The sequence below is a fragment of the Clinocottus analis genome, unplaced genomic scaffold, assembly GCF_023055335.1.
Source record: "Clinocottus analis isolate CAN_PGR_092001 unplaced genomic scaffold, fCliAna1.0.p SCAF_2, whole genome shotgun sequence".
In the NCBI taxonomy this organism is placed as follows: Eukaryota; Metazoa; Chordata; class Actinopteri; order Perciformes; family Cottidae; genus Clinocottus; species Clinocottus analis.
In genome coordinates, this window is record NW_027175931.1 from 17,112,420 (window position 1) to 17,135,806 (window position 23,387).

The 23,387-nt window shown below is 42.5% G+C and overlaps 2 protein-coding genes across 3 annotated transcripts in view; one reads left to right on the top strand and one right to left on the bottom strand.

Annotated features, from left to right (window-relative positions):
* Positions 1-1,907: 1,907 nt before the first annotated feature.
* On the bottom strand, positions 1,908-11,989 carry nmd3 (NMD3 ribosome export adaptor). 2 transcript variants are annotated; one of them, XM_068584951.1, is made up of 16 exons: positions 11,903-11,989; positions 11,440-11,521; positions 10,717-10,851; positions 10,482-10,578; positions 9,618-9,698; positions 9,071-9,199; positions 8,182-8,272; positions 7,423-7,501; positions 6,838-6,934; positions 6,291-6,408; positions 3,985-4,130; positions 3,519-3,631; positions 3,362-3,434; positions 3,061-3,167; positions 2,623-2,693; positions 1,908-2,464 (listed from the first exon to the last, which is right to left on the bottom strand). In XM_068584951.1, the coding sequence occupies exons 2-16, from the start codon at positions 11,481-11,483 to the stop codon at positions 2,331-2,333; spliced, it is 1,515 nt and encodes a 504-aa protein (XP_068441052.1). In that variant the 5' UTR covers positions 11,484-11,521; positions 11,903-11,989; the 3' UTR covers positions 1,908-2,330. The 2 variants fall into 2 exon arrangements, with proteins under 2 accessions (XP_068441052.1, XP_068441053.1); XM_068584952.1 differs by having other exon boundaries at positions 11,936-11,976.
* A 2,619-nt stretch (positions 11,990-14,608) lies between these two features.
* ppm1lb (protein phosphatase, Mg2+/Mn2+ dependent, 1Lb) overlaps positions 14,609-23,387 on the top strand; it is a 37,024-nt gene continuing 28,245 nt past the window's right edge. The window contains exon 1 of the mRNA XM_068585793.1: positions 14,609-15,459. Within this exon, the coding sequence (XP_068441894.1) occupies positions 15,061-15,459 (399 nt within the window). The 5' untranslated portion in view covers positions 14,609-15,060. The remainder of the gene's footprint in view (positions 15,460-23,387) is intronic.

Consider the following 23,387-nt stretch of genomic DNA (forward strand, 5'->3'; position numbering starts at 1 on the left):
CAGCCGACACAGAGCTGCAGCGCCACCTCTGACGTAGGCAGCAGCATCAGGAGGAAGAGGATGGTGGAAGAGCGTGCAGAGATAGCACAACACTGGTATGCACTTAATCCACATCAGGCTTCACACCATGTTGAGCAAATACATGATCGCACACTGAACGTAAGACATTCAGTTTAATATTCAGCTGCAGTCTTTAAGTTGACTTAATAAACGATGCGGAGCTATTCGCCAACAGCCCTACTGCATTTACTTTAGCTATTGATATCTAGAACAGCTTTCATGATGACAGCATCTTGCAGGCCTGTGTTTGGATGAAGTTCTGCTCTCTTGCCTTCATACAGCTAGCCTCTGCGTTTTTGCATTTTGGTGGAAGATACAAAATTAAACAACAACAAAAGGAAAAAAAACAAAAATATCCTGAAAAAGCACTTCACGTACAATCTGAGAAGTTGTCCCTTTAGTTTTCGGGCAATGAGTCATGAAATCTCATCTCCCATCAGGTGAAGTTTGCTGACACTCTCCATTCTTGCACTTGACAACACACTATGTACTACTGTTGTGTAAACACAGGCAGTGCCACCGTGGTGCGGGTTACCTATGGACACACGGCCCGTTAGTCAGGATGAGCACTGGTTTAAAATGCCAGACATGTTGCATGAATAACTTATACTGTTTAGTATAAATATGTACATGAATCATCCTGAAGTGCTCCGATACATGTGCTCTGTAAACCAGCATCAAAGCTCCAGCGGTCCTCTTACACCGAGATGCTTCTGGAAGAGAAGAAATGAGGCTCAGAGGCAAAGCATGCGGGTAACAAGGACTCGGTCTGTGCACCGGCAAAAGGTGGTGAGAAAATCGGGTCAACTGGAATCAGAAAAAAGAAGCAGCCGGCTTCGTCCAAACACACACACCAGAGGGGATTCACTTCATTCACTTTCCCAAGTAGATCTGATTACCGCTAACAGCAAGCTCAGGTTTGTGAAAAACAAGACCGGGCCACCTCCTCCTCCCTCTGCAAGTTATATCTGAGACATGAGACACGGGATAACACAACCTGGGACACACACGTTGCTTTGGCGTCTTAGATGTACACAGAAAAACACTTTTAATTCCTTAAATTATGCTGAATGCAAAAAGAAAACAATGAATCATGTTTACAATTACTTTTCATTAGACTTTATAGAATGCTTCTCATATTTTTATTTTAAGACTTTTATGTAGTGCATTACATTTTTTAACTTTCATGAGCATGTATATCAGGTACTAATGTTACGTACTGCACTATATCAGACCATTTATATTCAGCACATCATTTGTAGGTTTTAGCCATTTCTTGACTTATTTCCATGAAGGAACGTTACCTAGTTTGACAGCTTTCTTATGAGAAAACTTCTAATTGAAAAGTGTCCAAAATAGTTGAATCTAGCACTGTGAAGTTCAGATGTGTGTCTGTGTAACTTTGGTTTAACTGTTGACAGTTTGCAGTACAGAAATGTTTACACAAAAGCCATGGCTCACCTTGATTTCACTTTGCATCTCAAGCGGCTCAAATCAGAGCGCAGACCGCACGCTCTCCGGCTGAACAGGTGGTGAAGCTGGATGAATATTTGCATAATGTCTGTGGCTTCATGACTCCATGACCAGACGCAACCTCTTCAATGCATTTCTTCTCTTTTGGTTGTGAACCAAAGCGCCCTCTAGTGGATCTGCACAGCAGAGAACTTGACAATTTAATACTGTCCAGTTCTGCACGTGTGTAGTGTGTTCAAGTGACAGAATAATGATGTATGCATTGCTTTTTGAGTGTGCTGTTGATGCAAACACTTTTCCCCTCTCTGCACAAAGGATTTGCATGTAGCTGGTAAAAAAAAAAAAAAACGCAAAAAGAAGTATTCAAACATATATTTGTTTTCTTTCTTAAGTTTATTTGGAAGCAGCTTTCCCAAATTGCAATTGGGTGTCTGACGTCATACATACTGTATAATATCTATGACAATAAGATTGCATATAATTCATATGTAGTAAGGATAAGGGACCTGGCTAATGTCTTTTCAAATGAAAAGTGTGCATGAGAACAAATAGAAGCACTCCATTTCCAAATCACTTAAAAATGTTAATGACAAAGAGGGCTACAAGGCGGCACCAGTACAACCCACAGCGTCGGAAGAGCTGCGGATGTTTCCTGTATGGAAAACTATTCGCCAGTGGTGCAGTCGTCCTCAAGCCGCTGTCAGCTCAGTCCTGTGTGTAGTTGGATTACGGTCTCATCTGCGGACCTGTATTTGCCGGATCATCTGTAAGTGTCACACAGGAGGGATGGCGACCTGCTAATCCATCATCATGTCGGCGCCCTCTCCTCCTGTTGCGTCCGTGAGGGTGAGCTCCTCCAGCATCTCCACCAGGGACACAGTTGGGGCTCCGTCATCCTCATTGTCGCTCTCCACTGGGAGCTTTGACGCATCTGAAATTCAAAATCAACTTTCATTAACTGTCCAATACATGGCCTGTAATGAATGTGTGTGGCTTTAGAGCTATTGTCATCTGAAGCAGCCATTGAGCCACATCTAAAGAAAAAGAAGACAGAAGTGTGTGAGGATGCTGCTGCAGTGTACTGCTCACCTCTGTAGATGTTGACGTTCTTCCTTAGAGCCTCATCCTCCTCCAAGTCCTCCAGGAAGTCCTGGTATTGTCTGAAGACCGAGAAACAAGTTACAGAAAAAAAACAATGTGGCACAACAATGCACAATCATTTTGTTACAGCATACTTTCAGATTTACCAACAGTTCACTAACCCACCACAAAAACGCAATATCTTTAGTCACCATTCAGTTTATCATTATTTTCTGTGCGAGGGATGTTTGTAAAAGTATTTCATGAGAATTTCTCCAAGCATTCTTTATTTAAGGATGGTTCTTGGGATATTTTACATCTTACATCAACATATCGAAAGCTTAAATTGTTGGAGCTTCTAGCAGGTATTGAAGAGAGTGATCGGCTGCGATTGCAAGGAAACATTCCTGAAGCTTCAATTAATTTACTTCAGTGTTTCTCTCCTACCTCTCATCGTCGGTGCCCATGTCCTCACGGTCGACCCCCATCTCCTGCAGTTTCCAGTTCCTGCGCCTCACCCTCCTGCTGCGGTTGTAGCTCTTCTTGATCAGGACCTTCGAGGATCCACATTCAGTTTGCACGAATTAAAATCACACAACAAACTTATCTTGTGCGATGTTATTTTTCCACGGATGTGATCAAATCTGCAGGGAGTACTTTAAGTTGCCACTAGAGGACAGTGTTCAGTCGACAATAGCTTCTTCATGAGTTCACACACGCGCACACACACGCACAAGTTAAGTCTTACCACATCAGGAATGTGGTGAGGGTTCATCTTCTCCAGGTTTTCATCATTGAGGTTGGAATTGGCAAAGTCAAATCTGTATTGGGAGAGGTAAATATGACGTAAATGGCAATGCTCCGATCATGTGATCAGTCTTTACTGCCAACCTGCTCAAACTCACCCCAGAACCAGGTCTCCGATGTTGAGCAGATGGCCCAGGAATGTCCGGCAGTGATACTGCTGACTGGTGTCCATCTCCGATGTTTTCTGGACCCACACCTCAGCGAGGGTGTGCTGCAACAAGCACACACAAACACACATGGGGGGAATATAAATGTAGCTTCAAGCCACCAAGACGACATCTTGTTCTTTTCCTCCGGTTTGTTCAGACAGCTGCATGGATACAGATTCAACATTCAGAGGGAAGAGAGAGCAACCAGTGTCCCCGCGAGCCTCATCTCCTGCACCATCCAAACAAACACTCCTGTGTGTTCCTGTCGTTTGGGCTTGAATCCCCCCCCCCCCCCCCTCTCCTCCCCACACACACACACAAACTCAGGGATAATGTAACGCTTCGCTATTGATTTGTCTTCCAAAAGAAAAGCAATGTTCCCCCATAATGCAATCTGTTCTGCAACAACACACACCTTAGTGGACCTCATGCCGGCTCCGGCCCCCAGCTTCTGGTTCCTGATGATGTCGGTGTCCATAACAATGAACTCCTCCAGCTGCCGCCGGTTGCAGAGACTGTTGAAGGGGTTACGCCAATATGTGTTGCCGTCCACCTCGGCAACTGAAAAACAAGAAGAAATCCTCATCCTTCATTAATCCCCATTGGGAAAGTTGGTCTCTGCATTTAACCCATCCTTAGCGGTGAAGGAGCAGAGAGCTTCTGTGAAGCAGCTGGGGGTTCAGTGTCTTGCTCAAGGACACTTCAACATGTAGACTGTGGGGAGACCGGCGATGGAACCGGCTACCTGCTGCTTTCAGGACGAGCAGTCTCCCCACACGCTAACGAGTGAAATTATTCCTGATTTCATTACTGACAGTTCAGACCAAAATGTGAGCACAGATTAAACAGCCCCATCACATTTTTACTTGACAGTTAATCTCATGCATTTCATCCTCGGACAGGAAGAAGCCAGTTGCTTTCGACTTTTTCTTAAACTTCACCACATCCTAAGTACGTTTCTTTATCTAAAAAAAACAAACACATTGGGTCCTAAAAATATCATTATTCTGCATGTTTTTCCATCTGCACATAACCAGACGATGATGTGTTTCTATCTATATTGCAAGTAAACTGAAGCAGGCAAACAGCAACACAAATATTTTTAATACTCAAGTTAATTGCTTACAGCTCAAATCTGCCAGACGGAGCTCTGCCTCCAGGCTGTCTCGGCTATTCCGCCTGCTCAAAAACTTTCTGCAACCAAAATAGCATTGCTCTTTGAAGAGTAATTAAAAACGTGTGCGACGCTTAGTGTCAGGATTCTGTTGAGGGCGTCTCAGCCTTCACAACGTCCACGATTACACGGAGGAAGCACATCGCCGCTAACTGTCAGCATTCTCGTATTGATAAGGATCCTTCCAAATGATCCCACTGGGCTGTAAAGGCATGAACACGAGGACGAGGGAAGCTTTGGAGTTTGATGTCAGTGATGAACATGTGGGCGGCAGATCACTGCAGCGGTGATTCAGTGAGATCAACAAAGACAGACGTGCAGAAATATGCAAAACGTGTGGCAGTGATTATGAAAGTGACACGTCTTACAACACAGACTCGTGGTTATGGAAAGTCAAAGTTACCGCTGAAACAACTGGTCAGTCAACAGAAAATGATCGGGCAATTCCTTGGATAATCATTTAACGGAAATCCTTTATCGAGCAGAAATGCCTAAACATCTGGGATGTGACTGAATTGTGAACTGTTTGAACAAAGAATGCATTCACAGACATTAACCTTTACAAATACAGTTTTCACTTTAAAGTTAATGCGAGGAACATAGATGTTCAAGATCCAAGATGTTTTTACCTTATAGCAGTGGTTCTCAAACTGTGGGGCGCGACCCTCTAGTGGGACGTGGAAGTATTACAGGTGGGATGCGGGGGAGATGCAGATTCTTTTTTTTTTAAAGAATCCTTTATTAATCCCACAGTGGAGGAATTACTCTCTGCATTTTACCATCTTTAATAATTAAGGAGCTTTGTGCTTCTTGTGTGGCATTCATGGTCATCTTTTTTTTTTGCCAAATATGAGTTATTTTTTGCACACATATAACTTTATTTGCATTGTTTTAACAAAGTGATTGCACATGTTATTAGTTTTTGTCAGATGGAGCAATCTGGTTTACTTGAAAGGGATTTAAATTTTCTTTAATCTATTAATTAAAAAATTATGGATGGAGGAGTCTCAAAAAGTTGGACCATTTTGTTCCCATGTTGTTGGGGCGGTGGGACCCGAACATGTTGCTTCCTCCGAAGTGGAGAGTGACAGAAAAAGTTTGAGAACCACTGCCTTATAGTAACTGTGATTGATAGTCGCTGAGTAGTCTAATCTGAGGATGAAGTAACTGATTATTTACATGCCGAGCTGCCTAAAACACAAAGACGTTCATCTCGCAATGATTTAAGAGAAAAGCACTGAATCCACTCAACAGAAGCTGGAATCAGACAATGTTTGAGATGTTCCAGTGACAGATGCTTTAAATAATTTATCAATGTTCTTGGAGCAAGGAGATGGCGATTTATAAGAACGTCTTCTTTCCTGAGCGTGCACTTTGCAACTGTTGGGCAAAATCAGGGAGCACTTCTGATATCTTTGCATCGAGCTCACATTTCTGAATAATATTGTAGTATTGTAAACTACAACTCAGCTGAACACAAGCAGATGCACCAGACTGCAGCTATATTTAACCGCAGCGGGAAACAAGGAGCTGGAGATCATACTCACTCTGCAGGGTGCTGGGGTCGATGAGGTGGATGGTGCTGGTGACACGGGCGCACACACAGATCTGACCCATGTTCCCGAGGCTCTGCGCCAGCCGCGGTGAAAGACACACTACATTGTCCTGGAAACCAGACAAAACCAGACAGCCAGGGGTCAGACTGAGGTCACAGGAAAAGCAGAAAGACTTTGAACTTCAGTTCACAATTGTAGTTCTCCAGGTTTTGTGAAGAAGTATCCGCCTGAGGCTTGGAAGTCAAAGTTCAAACAATAATCTGATTACGTGGCAAAACAAGCAAAGCTCGCTCTGTTTCTGGTTTCATTTATTGAAAATGCCCTGTATGATCCCCACCATTAAATCACGCTATGAAAGCACACCAAGATTTATGTAACGCTATTATAAACACAGAACAAAAGCTACATGATAAGAGAAAAACCACATGAGGAACTATTGAATGTCACCTGCCAAGAATTTAAAAAGTCAAAAGATACGGGCGTGGCCCAGCTGCAATGAGGGATCAACCTACAACAAATAAACCACTCTGTTGTGTACCTTGCAGACAGGTACGATCTCCATAGAGAAGGTGCTTTTGTAGTTGAACGTGTTTGAATGGATGTCGTGAGAGATGAGGCGCAGGGACGTCTTTGACCTTCAAAACAGAACATAAGGTGTTTATTAGGATTATTACCATCAGACATATAGAGACAGCAGAGTTCCCAGGACATGAATGTAAGATACAATGCTCACAAACTGAATATGTGTGTGTAGCGTCTGGTCTACCTTACCTGAACTGTTGGAAGGTCGAGACAAAATCTATGTGACTGATTATGTGATAATTGAGGTTTTCTAGAAAATTTTAGGCACCCAGATAAAAATAATAGCAAAGCAAACATTCTGTTCCTTAACAGAGCTCCTTTATCAGGACATTCATTCCCTTCACCAACATTTTGATGAACGCCTAGTAGCAAATCATTTCTGTGACATTAGCTCATAAATGTCTGCATTGTTGGGCGAAGATTGAAAGCATGCAGTCAAAATCAGGTTGAATCCTCTAGTGATAAGGATTTAAATAATCGTGTTTCAGTACGGAGACTCAAAGATAATGTTTTCATAGGCAGAGATTCAGACGTTCCTCACCTGCAGGGCACGGTGCACTGCAGGAAGTCAACCATCTTCTGAGCGTGTTGCTTGGTGGAATAGTAGAAATCAATCCCATCTGAGAGAGAAGAGACATGCCATCAAACACCTCCAGCGATAAATTCATCACAGGCGCACATCACAGGTCATCGTCGTCGCAGAACACTTCATTCATGCAAACAACAGATGGCCATGGGGGAAAATATGCCAGCCACATGTTGAAACCGTCTTACAGCTATTAAAGTCCTACAGAGATATGAAGTGGATGTAAATTAAACCACTTTACAGTCACGTCTGAGAGCACAGAGAGCTGCTGCTGAGCACTCAATGCATGTGTGCCTGAGTGTGTGTGTGTGTGTGTGTGTGTGTGTGTGTGTGTTGTAGCAGTTAGCATCACTAAATAGGGTATAAACATTTGCTGGTACAGCATGGCATGCCTGTTTTGATTAAAGCACGCTGATTAGATGCACAACACATGTCTTCCTGTGAGGCTCACACCAGGAGAGCTGTATGGGCTGATTGGCGTCAGTGATATGCATGCATGGCTGGCTGTCTGGTACGAGGTAATTAACATGCAACACATAACACATTATTATGTTCTGCTTGGTTCGACCTCACATTAGTTGCACAGAGACAAGTTTTCAACTTCTCAGTGTAATTTGGTTTGAGAATATAGAGAATATCACAAGCCCTCCCTTTATTAATGATATGTCATACATGAAAAAATAAAAAAAGTATACAATCCTGTCCTTGACTTACCATTGACTTCTTTGATATTGAGGGAATTCTGGTGCAGTTTGTGCTTGAGGATCAGCTGCTCTAGATAGTAGAAGGTCTTTTTATGAACGGTCTGTAAAGAATAAATAGATTTTTCATCATCATCATACAGATCTGTCCAGCAACACAACGCAACTATTTCAACATTGACGGCATCACCGCCAATTTAGACTTTTCAGAAAAACCCTCACGTTAAAAGCTTTAGGGCCATGGGCAGTATTGATATTTCTAGTTCCACAAAAAAGTGTAGTTAGGAAGACTTCCTGGAGCAAAGCACTGCCGGTAAACCAACAGGACCAAGTAGTCATGTTATATCATCAGCAAGGGAAGCTGCGCAACTTATTTTAATGTAGTTAAGTAACAACAAAGGTTTTAACTTCCAAGTAAACAAAATGAGTCATCATCTCCTAAGTACCTGGTCTTTGTATAGACGCTAAGTTTACCTCCTTACAATTGTGATGAAAGAAACTACAACCCTAGGATTTAATGTTGAAATTCCTGCTAAATAACAAGTTTACATAAAAACATACAGACACAGCTTGAGCTATAAAAAGGTAATTGCCAAATTAAAACCAAATAACAGGATTGCAAAAAGAACGAGTAAACAGAGTACTGTGAAATAAAGGAACCAAAATGAACAAACATTCTCATGGGAGAGAAAGGCAGGTCATCATTAAAGGGTGCAGAAGCGTTTGCATGTTTCTAGCCCTGAGCAGTTTCTCAAGACCTTTTGTAAACTTGCAAAGAGTACATACCCATTGACCCAATATTACTGGTTTAATGTTTCAACTAATCAAGAAATGATTCCATGTTAGTAGAGTTAAGGTACAATACAATAGCAGATACATTAGATTAAATGTCATTACACTACCTTCTGCCTAACTTGGACCACAGCCTTCCAGAAGTCCTTGGCTTCCACACGGTGGCAGTCGTCACACATTTGGTACTGGACGACAAACTCGACCACAAACACCTGCTGGAGGATCGCGCCGTTCATCACCTGAAGAGGCGAGGACAGCAAAAGGTTACAACTGCTCTAAAGGTTTGTCAAACAGCAACGAAAAACTGCACATTAAGTCATTTCTGGGCTACTTCGATACAGCCGACAGTGGGACTTGAGAGTATCATCCAAAGCCTACGACGGCCCAAACAAGAGTCAGCATTGAAAGGCGCAGGACTCAGGTTCTCAGTAAAGGTCAGTGAGATGAGATAGCAGGAACTGGCGAAAATCACTTCTCTCCAACACACAGACATCCCTCAGTCAAAAACACATCCACTCACACTCAATTCCAACAGCGCTTGTGGCTAATTACCACCTGAAAAGGCCCAGATAACCTTTTGATGAAGAACATGTTGCCTGTCTCAGGTCAGTTTTAATCAGTTAGTTTGAATGTCGCTCTCCCACACTGTCCTCTTACCTCTTTCTGAATGGTCACTTTCAGTTTAATCCTTTTGGAGTGAGGCTCTGTCCACAGGAAGCCAGCATCAATGAGACGCACCTGTGAGCAGAGAGGTGCTGTTGAATCCATCAAGTGCAAATATGGTACTTGTTCCTATACTTTCGATACCTTGCGGACCGAAACGCAACGAAGGTTTCAGTGCTTCCTTTTGTTGCCTGAGCCAATTAAAATACTTTTTTTAACACTGCTCTGATGATGCCTGGGTCCTGGCAGCAGGTAACGATAGTCCATCGTTTGTATAGATACTGTAGCTAGCTAGTCATTGACCTTTTAACGGAGAAAATGCCAAAAAGGTAAACGGTCTATAGTGTGGGATTAAAAAGTTAATATATTGTTAAATTTAAAGAAAAATTGCCTTGGCGATAAAAAAAAGCCTTTCTTTAAGCCGTCAATCGTCGTTTGGTGCTTTTTTTTTCCTTCCATCGGTCCAGGTGTATCGTTTTAAAAGTAAAATTTTAGCATCGGTATAGGGAAAAAAAACACAAATGATACCCATCCCTAATCATGAAGTCAGGCACATGAGGACACAATATTATCATAATGTAATGTAGTAAAAAATACTATAACGTGAAGATTGTAATGTTTATTTTTAGTTTGAACTTTTGAGGTCATAATTTCTCATATTGTATAAGGCAGCATTATCTTTTTAAGAGGCTCTGATTAAATTAGTCCACGGCATGTGTGTAAACTAATTACAATTAATTTAATACAATGATCAAATAAGTAAGCTCAGTATCAAGATAGAAAAGGGACTCGACTATCTACCTGCAGTGTTCATTTACATGTGTGTGTTTTGTGAAGTTTAGTAAGAATCACACTTACTCTGGTCATAGAGCTCTTTATTTTTTTCAGGCAAAGGGCCAGCAGCTCCCTGGACTCCAGGGCACATTTCATCCAGGTAGCTGGAGGCTGCAAGTACCTGCGCAAAAGAGGAAAACATGTGCACATTCAAGCCTCAACTTTCACAACATAAAAGAACTGTACCTGAAAATGTTTGCATAAAATAAATTGCTTGCTGTATTTATTTCTGTTAAACGATAGGAAGCATGAAACAAACCTTTCACACTGCTTGCAGAAGCTCACTGTGACTTGCTTGGGGATCCCCTCTGAGATATCCACCTGAGTACGTAGGCAGGCCACACACATGTTGGCTGGGTTGGGAGCAATGGTGACGCCGCAGGTACAGCACAGGCTGTCAGGGAATACATAGACATGTCATTTTACACCGCATACATGTAGTAACTGTTGAATATTTCTCTAAGCATAGTTTAGTTTTCTTTACTGTGTTTTGTATATGTGTATGTAAAATGTACATGAGATCATGAATGATAGAAATGCCCATTTAGATGTTTATGGATTTGTCAAAATGACATTAAACCCAACAGGTTACTCTGAAAAAGCAGCGTGAACAGAGCTTAAGATAAAACTCTGGAAACATTGGCTCAAAAATGAAAAGATAACATGCTTTGTGATCGCACTAGTGTGCAGCAACTGTTCATCATTTACCAAAAATCTGTAATTTCAACAGAAATACAAGGGTGTCATGTGTAATCCTAATACTAATTACTATAATGAATGACTAATGATCCAGTCAAGCTCAGTACACAATAATAATTGATAATTATTCACCTACTTGCAGACTTAAAGTAAAGAGCAGTGTTACCGGTTACAGATGCGTTTCTTCTATGGCATGTCAAAGGGTCAGACTGGAGAAAGTTTATGTCAGGACAATTTATGTCTGACAAATTGACAATAGACGGATTACTATTTGTTTACTTACATTCTCGCCTCGCTGACTGTGGCAGGAGCTTGTATGTACTCCATTTTCGTCAACTTGCCAGGTCCGAGGAACTTAATGATATCTGAGGACAGAAACGTGACAGATTTAGCAGCAGGCGAGGGAACATGCAACGTTAGCTGGTAGCAATCATTGAGTATAAACTAATAACAATATTGTAACAGCAAGTACATGACATACTAGTATGGCTTTGTTGTTCACATGCAGAAACAAATAAACAGCTAAATAAAGACTGCTTGCAAGATAATTATAAAGGGAAGTCAGGCTATGTTAGCACGCTGCTAACTGATCGTCTCCATTGGATATCAGACAGTTAGCAATGAAAGCTAAATTGCTCGATTTTACGAGTGATTTTGAAATATATTAGTGAAGAAACAAGCACACAATGTCAACTAAACGTATTGCACAATTACAGCTAGCACAAGCGAGTGATGACACAACGTACTGAAGTTATTTCGATGGTAAATCCACAACACACCGAGAAGTAAAAGTCCCCCACGTTTTCCCCACCGACGAGCAAGGAAGGATCGGCGACGTCATGCGCCACAAAAGGACCCCGGGGCTGTCTTTGCTTTGCCTGACTACATTTCCTTCAAAAACATTTTCAAAAGTGAATAAAAGTCTAAATAAAATATGTGCATCATTTGTTTATTATTCAATCAACCAAGCCACATCACCGAGCTACAATTTAAATAAAGCTGTTCCAAATTCAACGCAAGAATAAAAGTATAGACTAGGACACAAGGTTTTCATAACCTATTGTACTAATTATTTAAAACAAGAAAAAACAACAGAATAAAAAAAAAACAGAGAAAATACACTATGTTATATCTCAATAAGAAACAACATTTCCCTGTTGCAACATAATAGAGATAGGTCTTGAAACATGTATTTGGTTATGACATGACTATCTCAGCCAGCAAAGTGAATAAAAAAACTTAAATATGTTTGAGAAATGTATACAATATTAAACCATTTAACCTTAACTTAGACAGAAGAAAAGAAATAGGTGTAAGATTAGATTACATATGTGCATGTAGTTTATTTTCAATTAAACACGCTGTATATTTGCAAATCATTTTAACAACAAGAGTTAGAAGAGCTTAACTTTTATATGACTGAATTAAGTATATTTTCTTTGGGACGTTTTGTTTAATTAAAGAGAGATACTGTTCTCAGTGTTTGATCGTTTCTTGACCCCTCACAAATCCGAACACAGAGACGATGGCCTATACATTCATAAACAAAACCTGAATTACATTTATTTCACTCTAAACCATGAAATATCCGTCCTCAAACTGTCTCATTATAGAGGTGCAGCCTCCTCATTGGAACAAATATTAATTAATGACTCTAAATAGTGACACAATACTACACTCTAACTTCCTTTGAGACTTTGGTGTTAAAATTGAAGCTACATACTTTGATGATGTGGCTCAACGAGTTTTGATATTATAACACGAATAAAACAAAGGAACTACACTTTAGGATCTATAGTCTTCATATTACACCTGAGTGAGATCCATTTAAATTAAGCCAGATCCATCAATGTTTTGGGACAAATGCAAGATTAGAGGAGGAATACATGTTTACTATTTACTGAAATGTGTATATTCACAAATGTTCTTAAGAGATCAATGACACAATTGTTTAGTGAATATTTCTCCTTCTTCATGCCTTCTTAGATAACCCCCAAAGTATTCCTCCAAATCCAATAAAACTCCTCTTCTGTGCTAGGAGAAGCATTTTTGTGTAAGTGGGCAGAGGGCAACAGTTAGCAGTTTGCTGCTGGCCCCTATTAATCCCTTACCTATTCATAACAGATAAAGTAATTGTGTGTCGTTAGATTTATTTGAAACCACAAAATAGTGTGTATTATGTAAGCAAAACTATCTTAAATAATGAGGAACTTAAGACTTTTTATGACGCAATGCATTTCTTCAAGGATCATAGTAAAGAACCACTTTAAGTCCCTAGTCATGTTAGTTAATATAGATTTAATTTAGCATATTTAAAAGGATAATGGCAAAATAAGGACCTTGTCCGTTTTTGAGCGCACCTGCATGGCAGCTCTCTGGATGCATTCATGTACTGTCGGAAATATATAAACCTATAACGATCATAAGGAGACACAGTGGTAGGGACACGTGTATTAATGGCCATATGCATGAACGCCATATTGAAAATCAGATGGTGAAATGTGACAGTCTTTTCATAGGCATTTTAATTTGAATGCGGCTTTATGCAATTTGGTAAAAAATAAATAAATAAAAGGTGGAAAAGACTTTTCAGTGCTCTTTTAGAACTAACTGAACTGAATTTAGTTTGGGAATTTAGATAATTTCAGTTCAATAACTCAGGTGCAGTGTATTTTAAAACGTTTTGATTAAATTAAACCACAGATACTTGAACTCTATTTCCACAACTCCAGCTGAAATCATACCGTAACAGCGAGCTGTGTTGGAGGGAAGCCCTCAACATGGTCATTTATTACATTTCAGTAAAATTATGTCGTCACTCAACAAGTGGAAGCTTGTTCTTTATAGAATATACTTGTATTACAATTGTATTTGGAAAATTATTGTTTTGAAATGTTGCTCTAGCGTCTCTTTAATCAAAACATGTTGTATGTAAAAGGGGCTCTGCAGATAAAGTTACTAATTGCCTTACACGTTTCACTTTTACGTTACACTTACATTACACTTGTTTAAAGTTATCTGTTTGTCTGTGCACTTCATTTTTTTTAATGTATATTTTATTGTAAATGTAATATGTTCCTTTTTCTTCCACTGTGTTTATTGTCTAACGTTATGACAAATTCCTTGTATGTCAAACATACATGGCAATAAACCATTTTGATTCTGAAATATAATTCAAAGTTTTTGGGAGACATAACAATAATGTGGCCTAATGTGGAGCAGTGGAACACAATTATAATATGATTGATCATGTATTCAAACCATATGTCACCCAGACTTATTTCTGTGTACTTATGTGAGGTTTTAAATACCAAACTGATCTTTCAGACTTGATCTATAGCGGTTAACGACACTGGCTCCTCTGGATCACCGACTGTTCTTTGGGCCCCTGAAGGCAGCACCGTTGTTTAGTCCGTCAGCAGCCAAGAGTCGCAGCCAGTGTGGCAGCTGGGAACGCGAGGGTTCTCACACGGACCGGGACTTCAAGACTGGGAAGCTTTGCGGCGCTGGAAGGAAGAGACTCTGCCCGTGGCTCTCACCGAGACACTTTGAAATCTCCGCGGGCGACTGGCGACTCGTGTCCGGGTGGAGGAGCAGCGAGAGCCGGTGGTCTCTGACCGCGTCAGGTGGCCAACGGGCAGCCGGCGGAGGCTCGCTGCGGGGCTGCATGCAAGAGGGGAACCAGCCGCAGCATCGCCGTGGTCCCATCGGTGTGTGTACGTACGCTGGCATCGGGACCTCCCGCCTCGGTACACACGCATTGAAGAGTCAGTGTGATCTGCGTGCGTGTCTCTCGGTTAAATGTTTCACCGCCACCAAACCGCTCACACCGACGACGATGGACTGAGATCATTGGCGGGGGCGAGCGACACACAACCTGCCGAGATTTCCTGCATGTAAATAAATGATAGAGGATACGATGACCCTGCTGTCTCTTTTAGGTCGGATCATGCGTTATTTTCTGCTCAGACCGGAGACCCTGTTCCTGCTGTGCATCAGCCTGGCTCTGTGGAGTTACTTCTTCCACACGGACGAGGTGAAGACCATCGTCAAGTCCAGCCGAGACGCGGTCAAGATGGTCAAGGGGAAAGTGGCGGAGATGATGCAGAACGAGCGGTTCGGCGGGCTTGACGTCCTGGACGCGGAGTTCTCCAAGACCTGGGAGTTCAAGAGCAACAACGTGGCCGTGTACTCCATCCAAGGCCGGCGAGACCACATGGAGGACCGGTTCGAGGTGCTCACCGACCTCGTCAACAAGAGTCACCCGTCTATATTTGGGATTTTTGATGGCCACGGAGGAGAGGTGAGTACTAACGGGGGGGAGAGGCAACATGTCGTCTTTGTCTGTCTGCGCGTGTCCTCTGTCCACATTACTCTCCCACTCTGTCTTTCCAACACAATACACGTGTGTGGGTACCCAGAGAGAGAGGCCCCAGACTGTCTCAGGGCGAAGATGCCTGAAGACTCTCAAGTGGCTACTTATCAGTGTTTTAGATTTATTCAAGCTGGTCTAGTTAACTGTCAAAAAAAGTATCAAATCCACAAAACAGAGAAAGTGGAGCGAGCCCAAAATTGTTTAGATGAAAGTATGTTTAGGGCAGCATTTAAAAAAAAAAGACTATTATATTGATAAATGGCTTAATCGAATATTTAAAATGATATAAAATGCACATGAAAGTGTCTTAAAGTTGAATTACACTGCTTGTTTTGACCAAGTTGTTACTTTTTGGAGGGAAAGTTTGTGTGTGAGTCTGTGGGTAGTTGTGATAAAGTTGCCAGGTCAAAAGCAAAAAGGAGCTGTTGGGCACCTGATGGTAACTCTCCATAAAAACACTGCTTAACGATGAAATCAGAGCATTGAATCCCCATTGTTTCGCAGGAACCCTCAGGGCTGCATATTAATCAGTGGGACATAAATGTTGGCATAATGTGAGCTGTCTCTTATCTTCTCCTCTGTACTCCAGCTTGTACATTAAACACAACACATGTTTTGATCTGTTTAAACAATGTATACATGTTTCTCTGCTGGACATGGCCAGCAGAGTTCCTAGGTGGATATTTGATGAAACACAAATGAGTTCTGGAATATGCAACATAAGCACAACACTGTCTTCATTTGGCACAAGACGCAGCCTCAAAGTGGAGTGAAGCCACTCTGGTCCCTGAGTGAATATTGTGTGTCGGTGGTGCATATTCAAGTTTTCAGTTCATTTATGCAATTGGCAACTCAGCCTTGGACATTCGTGGATAATTGGAGCAGAAGCCTGTCCTGAACTGTGCATAGGATCCCATAATGCCTTGCTCCATCCCTGCTGCACACGCATTCACCCACACTTAATCTGTTAAAAAGCAAGGCAACTGCATCTTGTCTATTGACAGCTTAAAATCAAGCCCAAAATATCATCTCTTTCAATTTTCGTGTGTCCAAAACAACATTTTAGGAGAAAGATAGCACAGGCCCCATAGTGTAACATGATCATAGCTGGAAGGAGGAAGAGGCACATGTACAGCTGAGCTCATTGTGAGCAAAGAAAAGCTGTCAACCCCCAATAAACATGCGTATGAAACATATTTGCTTTTGTCAAAAGAATCTGATAAATGATCTCATGTTTTTTTAACATGAATGTGACCAAACAACCTAACAAGGCCGGCACGAGGCCCTCCAAGAAGTGAAAAATGCCGGTTGAAGGAACAAAGAGCATTTGAGATGACATAAAAACACTGATTTATCCTGAAGCAAGGCATGCTTGAACCCTGCATTGTTTCTCAGGACAGTATTTATGCAGCAGAGCTGTCTCTTGTCTTCTCATCTCTTCTCCATACTTCAGATGGTATATTAAACATGACACATCTTTTGATCAGCCTGTTCTGGTTTGCAGAGGAGCTCCATGCTGTTTGTAGAGCTGAAGCGACTTTCTTCTGTTTGACCGCTATGGCTGGATTGAGGCTGAACAATAACATGCTTTTAAAAAAAGGAAAAGGCAAAGGCATATAGAGGATAGCCACGTTGCTGACTGCTGCAGCTTTTGACCAAAAGTGGTCATTGGTTTGTTTTTCCCTGCTGCCTTTTCTTCTCCCCTGGTGCTGCTTCTCTCTGTGGAGTTCCCTTTTAAAGACCAGTGAGCGCTGCTACAGCTAGCATGCGCACGGTTAAGAGACTAGAAGAAAAATATGGTGGATAGGAGATGTATGCTTGTATATCTGACAGGAAAACGAGTGGGAGAGCATCTATGGGGAGAGTAAGAGCAAGAAGAGAAGGTTCAGAATCGCATGTAGGAGAAGAGCTGTTTTATCGCTGCATGTCCGTGGGCAACAATTTGGTCTGTTTTCATTCCCACGCCCTCTTTTGAAGTGTGTGAAATGGGCGCCAGACAGCAGCCTTCAGAAACAACTTCCTCTCTTTAGCGACTCCATATTTATTTATTTATTAGCCAGGGGGCATTGCGTACAGCAGAGGGATGCTGCGAGGGCCCAAAGCAACACCAGGAACACCGGCTGCCTCAGCTGGCTAATTAGTGAGGTGTCAGCCGCTGCCACTTCCTTTCACACACGCACACACTCATCCAAAGAATATACACAGTCATTAAAGAAATGTCGGACTTGTGTCGACGTCTATCTGACATCCAAGGTTGCAACATAAACAGGTCTCTAGAACTGTGTCCAAAGCCAGTCATGGACATGCATGTCATTTTCCTCTGAGGAGTGCGTGAAGTATTGAGAGATTCCACGTGAACATCAAGGGAAGAGGTGGTGGATCCAAATGCAATGAGGCTTTGAACTAACTCATTTTCGTTCTATTGCTTAATCTGATTATTCTCTCAATGTGTGGTTTTGTCAATGAAATGGTGAACATGCTTGCGGCAATTTCCGAAAGCTCGACGTGACGTTTTCAAATTGCCAGTTGTTTCCCTGACGAGCCGGCCACAATATATTCACTTCATATTTAAATGCAGGCTATAAATGGCGCTTTCACAAGCTGAATGTCAGCAGGTAATCACCATCATTAGTACTGACTGGTAAAGCAATCACACCCTTTTGAAATAGATGTAGATAGGGGAGATCTATATCACTGGTAATACATCTTTAATGATAGATTGTATGTGCAGTTTTAGATTTAGTAAGATGCTCTTGGAAATAAGCTTATATGATTCCTTGCCAAGAAATAGATTAGAAGATTGGCATCAGTCTCATGTCTGGGCATCATTATGGAGCTGAAGCTGTGTTTTCTGAATAAACTAACCAGATACAACCATTAGTGTATTTTTTCACTTTTGACAGGTGGGCTATCTTTAAACTGTCAGAATATGATAAAATAATCTCCACCTGGCTCTTAACTGCATACTTAGCATGCAAGCATGAGACTGGTATCGATCTTCTTTCTCTCTCTTCAAGACAGCGATAGGCATCCATGATCCTCTCAAAATGTAAATCTGCACCTCAGAGTCCGTCTGCATGTGCAGCATTGTAGCAGGTGATGTTTGAATCCTGTGTCTCCAGCGTGTCGGATGGAAAGTTAAGGATGCCAGTCAGTTTATTACCGGGTAAATCTTCAGTCAATGCTAAATACCCTGTGGAAATGTCATGCTACGTCTGTACACACCACTCGCACACACCAACCCAACTTTTCCCTGTGGTGAGATTCAGTGTTTAATGTGAACACATCCATCGGAGGCGTCGTTACGGGTTTAGATGACGGCTCAGAGAAAGGATTTATCTGTGAAATGGAGATTGATTTTAAATTGTCTCATGGGAATAACCTGCATGAAAGCGATAACCCTGGGCTCTCTCGCTCCCATACCACAGCAACGTGCACCATTCCTGTCCACACAGCATGTACAGTCTGCTCCTCACTGGCAGGTTGTGGTTTAAGGCGCCGCAAAATGACCTGAACTGTTCCTGGAGAGTACAGAGAAGACATTCACAACACAGCTGTTTCATTTGAGTGTGTGGGCTGCTTCTCTCGGTCTGTTTTGCCATCCTATTAGCTTTAATTCTGTTGATTGTATTTTTTCCATCACGACTCACTCTTTCGTGTAGTTTCAATCTGCGGCGTGTCTTTGTGAGTGGGCTGTGATGGATATATAGTCTCTAACTGTGTAGGAGGTGGTTGTAAAGTGCAGGGTGAAGAAGTTGGAGAAAACACTAAAACCACAGAGACAATGAGCATTTTTAGTGCTGCTCTTTGTCTTCATTCAGCTCTGAGCTTGTCCTTTTGTTCACCTTCGCTTCATGTTAAAGCTAAATGGCATTTCATTTTCAACTTCATTATTCATTTCTTGAAGTGGAAAAAAGACGAGACTTCGGGGAGCAATTGAGTTCTTAGCTAGTCTACAATGAAGGGCATTTTATAGTCAGAAGCTGTTTGGATTTCAGATATTTGAATGTGCTCATGTGTTTACTCCAGGAGCATGCTGGGTTATGTAGTTTAGATACTAAGCAGTCTAAATTCCTCCAGAATTCTCTCTTTCTAGAGAGATGAAAGAAAGAGCCAGCATGTGACTAATTGGCCTGTTGGCGTTACAGGATTAGAGAGCAAACGAAAGGAGGGAGTGTGTGAAGACCAAGGACAGCAGAGTGTGTGAGTGCATGAATATTTATGTGTGCACAGGAAGGTGCACCGCTTTTCACTTTATAGACGCGGAGGACTCACACGGAGATGAGAGCAGCCGCTCGGTGTTGTCTGATCTTCCAGGGAAAGACGACTTCACTGTGAGAGACTGAAATGCCAAAGGCTTATCGGGACAAGGCACCTGCCTCACACGGTTTTACATCACGTCTTTAATTGCTGCCCTGAGCAAGTTCATGAAGTAGACTTATCGGGCACTCATTTTGAAATAAACTAAGTAAATATGTTTTAGAATTGTTGACAGTGGATCACGTGACTTCTTGTATGTGAAAGGGCTTTGTGGTAGTGATGACCCAACAGACTCGTCACCTGACTGCAGTTTCCTGCACCAACTACTGGTGAACATCGGGGTGCATTGAGCTCCTAAAGAGACAGATATTTTCCTCAGGTACTGGTGGAAACCCAAACCGAGCTAAAAGGAGGGTGATTGTAGGACTGAAGTTCATCAGGTGGCCACAAGGATGTCTCTAATAAAGGCTAACGCTGCCACTTCTCTGGCGATGTTTAAACCGACAACAGTTTGCCATATCGACTCAATAGGTGACGTTTCTGCTGCCCCCACGTGGCCCATAGATCGGTTATAAGACATCAAATCACGCCGCTAATGAGGTTTCAGCTTATTCCCTTCCATAAACCACAACAAATTTGACAGGCATCCGCCTGCAGAATGGTGCAGTAGGGCTTCAATACACCAAAGTGCACTCGAGTAGGACCGAACTCCTGCACTTCGACTGTACAGAGTTAAAAAAGAGGAATTAATCTCATTGGGCGATCAGCAAAATGGCTCATCACTTCTGTTGTCCTTGTGTTCCCTCTCTGATGCTCAACCTTTCAGGCCTTCCTTGATGTCAAGTGGTGCAGGAACTGGAAAGCACACAGGAGGTCATGTTCTGCTGGAAAATACGAGTCTAGCGGAGAAGAGACCACAGAGCTGGAGGACTCTGCTGAAAAGTCTGCTGACCTTTTTGGTAATTTGTCCCAGGCGGTGAGGTTTGTTTTCCCTGCAGCGAGGAACCTCTCGGGAAGCGACTGATTAGTTTAGTCACAGAGTGACGCGCGCCAAAAATGAATGGAACTGTTGCTGTGAAGCCACCTAAATGTCGGGCTCTGGAGGTAACATCTGTAATCTCTTCTTCGCCAATCAAACCGTGCCATAAAATAAAAGTCTCTCAGACATCGACTCATTTTAATGATATTTTGCCTCTGTGTGTTTTTAGCGTGAAAACACCTTCTCCCAGCTGGAGACAAGAGCGTTGGGAGGTTTATGAGGCCATCTTTAATATTTCAGTCCTGGTTGATTTTAGAATTTAGACTTGAGGGAAAACGACGGTGAATCTTTTTCCATCAGACGGCCATCGGCTCGTTCACCCTGGTCTTACCTGCTTTGGCGATAGCGACTGAGTAGACATTTACTTAAGTGATTATAAATTTGCCACTTTCCAGAATAACACGCACTCACGGTGTGATCGCGGTTTGTCTGTGTGACGGGATTGTGACGCCAGATAAGAGAACCTTCCTCCACCTCAGTGTGCCGTCCTTCCCTTCTGGCAGCGCCTGCTCCATAATTTAACACCCTCTCTGTCCAACACATCTGCTAAAACCCCTCTGACTAAATATACACGCACCTCTAAGCAGAAGGAAACCACAAGGTCATTGTTCACACACATCACATGTCTGTGAGAGTTGAGTGTTCTGGGAGGAGGTCTTGTGTGGGAAGTTGTTTGCGATGTTGGAGCTTCACGCTGTTTTAGCTTCTTTGTTCTCCTGCAGCTCTTCTCTCCCAATGAAAGAGCCGACATGGTGCTGGAAGGTGGGTTTGGTAATGGAGCGGCTGTGTTCCGGTGTCAAATACCCCACCGTCGCCCCCGCATCACGCTGATTTTGCTTTTCACCTATTTTTTTTTCTCTCTTTGGAGGTTGGCAGTGAACGAACGGGCCACCAAAAGGCCGAGGCCATGTCGACCTGCTTCTCCCCAGACCCCACGCTGTCCACTACCCCATGTGATGTGTCCCCGATTAGGCTGCCAAACATGCTGCTTGTGTTGGAAGTGTAGGTTTAAAATCCAATTCTAAACATTGCAAAGCTGCAACTCCGGCTCTGAATGCATAATGCTCGCCGACAAATTGTTCAGTCTTACGTGTGTTGTTCGTCTGTAGCTGATTAGCGGTTTTAACATCTAAATCAAATCACATGGCTGGACTTGACTGGGCTGCTCGGTCTAATCTACACTTTGTTTTGAAAAGGGGACATTCTTCATGTACATGGCCGTTATGTAAATAGTTGAAATATAAGAATGCATCCTTATTCTAATGCATGTTTTCTCCTGGTCAGAATCATCTATAATTTGAACGGGTCTGTAGGAGCCTGAATCTGTACACCAGCGCCACAACTGTTTGTTTGTCCGCTTGTGATTGAGTCCATTGGAGTTTGCCGGCTCGCTGTCTTGGCAGTGAAGGACGGCGGGAGAAGAATGTTGGCTGAGAAAAGGTAGCAAGTCACAGTTGTTGAGAGTTAGCGACATTGGTGTGATTGTGTGCGCACAGGGACTGGGCCGTGGCGTTTGTCATGCTCACAGTTCTGTTCCTCGCGCCTTGCTGGCGGCTGAGTGTCAGCTACATCCTGGTGGATGGAAACAGGCCCTCTGGTTGTGGTTGTGTTTTGTCTTTTATCACCTTCCATGTCCACAAGTCTGACATAGACCATGTTGATACATCTCAAGTTCATCTCGGTTTAAAAAAATGAATGTTTTTACGATTCTATGGTGACTTGCTCTGAATGTATGCTTCTACTTCCCCGTGCTAAATGTGATTCATTTACACACAGCGCCTTGCTACTCAAAGCTTCAACCAAGCTCACCAGGATGTAATCTAATCATTCACACACACTTGCACACCAATGGCAAAGCCTTCAGCAGCGTCTTGGGGTTCAGTATCTCACCCGGGGACACGTTGACATGTGGACTTGAGGAGTTGAGAAATTGAACAGCAGATCTTCCGATTGGTGGACAAAGAGTTAACGGTTCTGGAGCTGATCTGCACTCACACATGCGCCGCACACGTCCTGACATCGATCCGTCCAGACAGGAGGAATGCATGCAGACATGAGTGTTTGATATTTGCACATGCTTTCTATTCACTGTGAGCTACAAACCTTAAAATACACGCTGCGCTGATCCAACCCTGGACCAGGTTGTCTTTAATTTACACTGTAACCAGGCTCATGGGATAAGAGAGCATCAGACTGTGTGTGTGTGTGTTTGAGTGTGTGTGTGTGTACCAGGGTCTTGCTGGATCACTGCCATGTACTGCTGATTATGGCCCTTTGCGTGTTATGACTCTTCGAGCTCTTTCATCCTGTTGTTCTCCTCTGCGGTTCCTCTGGTTCTTTTTCCGGCTACTTCTTGAGGAAGGCTGGTGTTGGCACAAGCTGACACCGGTGAGGCTTTCTGCTCAACCATCTGCTGTTTGAAGGTTAGATAAAGTTCTTGGTTCCAAAGAGAAAAGCGATGACGTTGGAGAGAAAATTAAAAAAGACAAAACAGGCAAAAGGGATAAAGAAGCAGATTGAAAGTCATTTAGAAACAGATTGCAGACGCGGCACACAT

Coding starts and splice junctions, on each gene's coding strand:
- nmd3 (XM_068584951.1), bottom strand. CDS start 11,483: ATGGAGTACATACAAGCTCCTGCCACAGTCAGCGAGGCGAGAAT. Junction 3,632..3,984: donor CCGGCATGAGGTCCACTAAG/GTGTGTGTTGTT, acceptor TGCTTGTTGCAG/CACACCCTCGCTGAGGTGTG. Junction 2,465..2,622: donor GAACGTCAACATCTACAGAG/GTGAGCAGTACA, acceptor TTTGAATTTCAG/ATGCGTCAAAGCTCCCAGTG.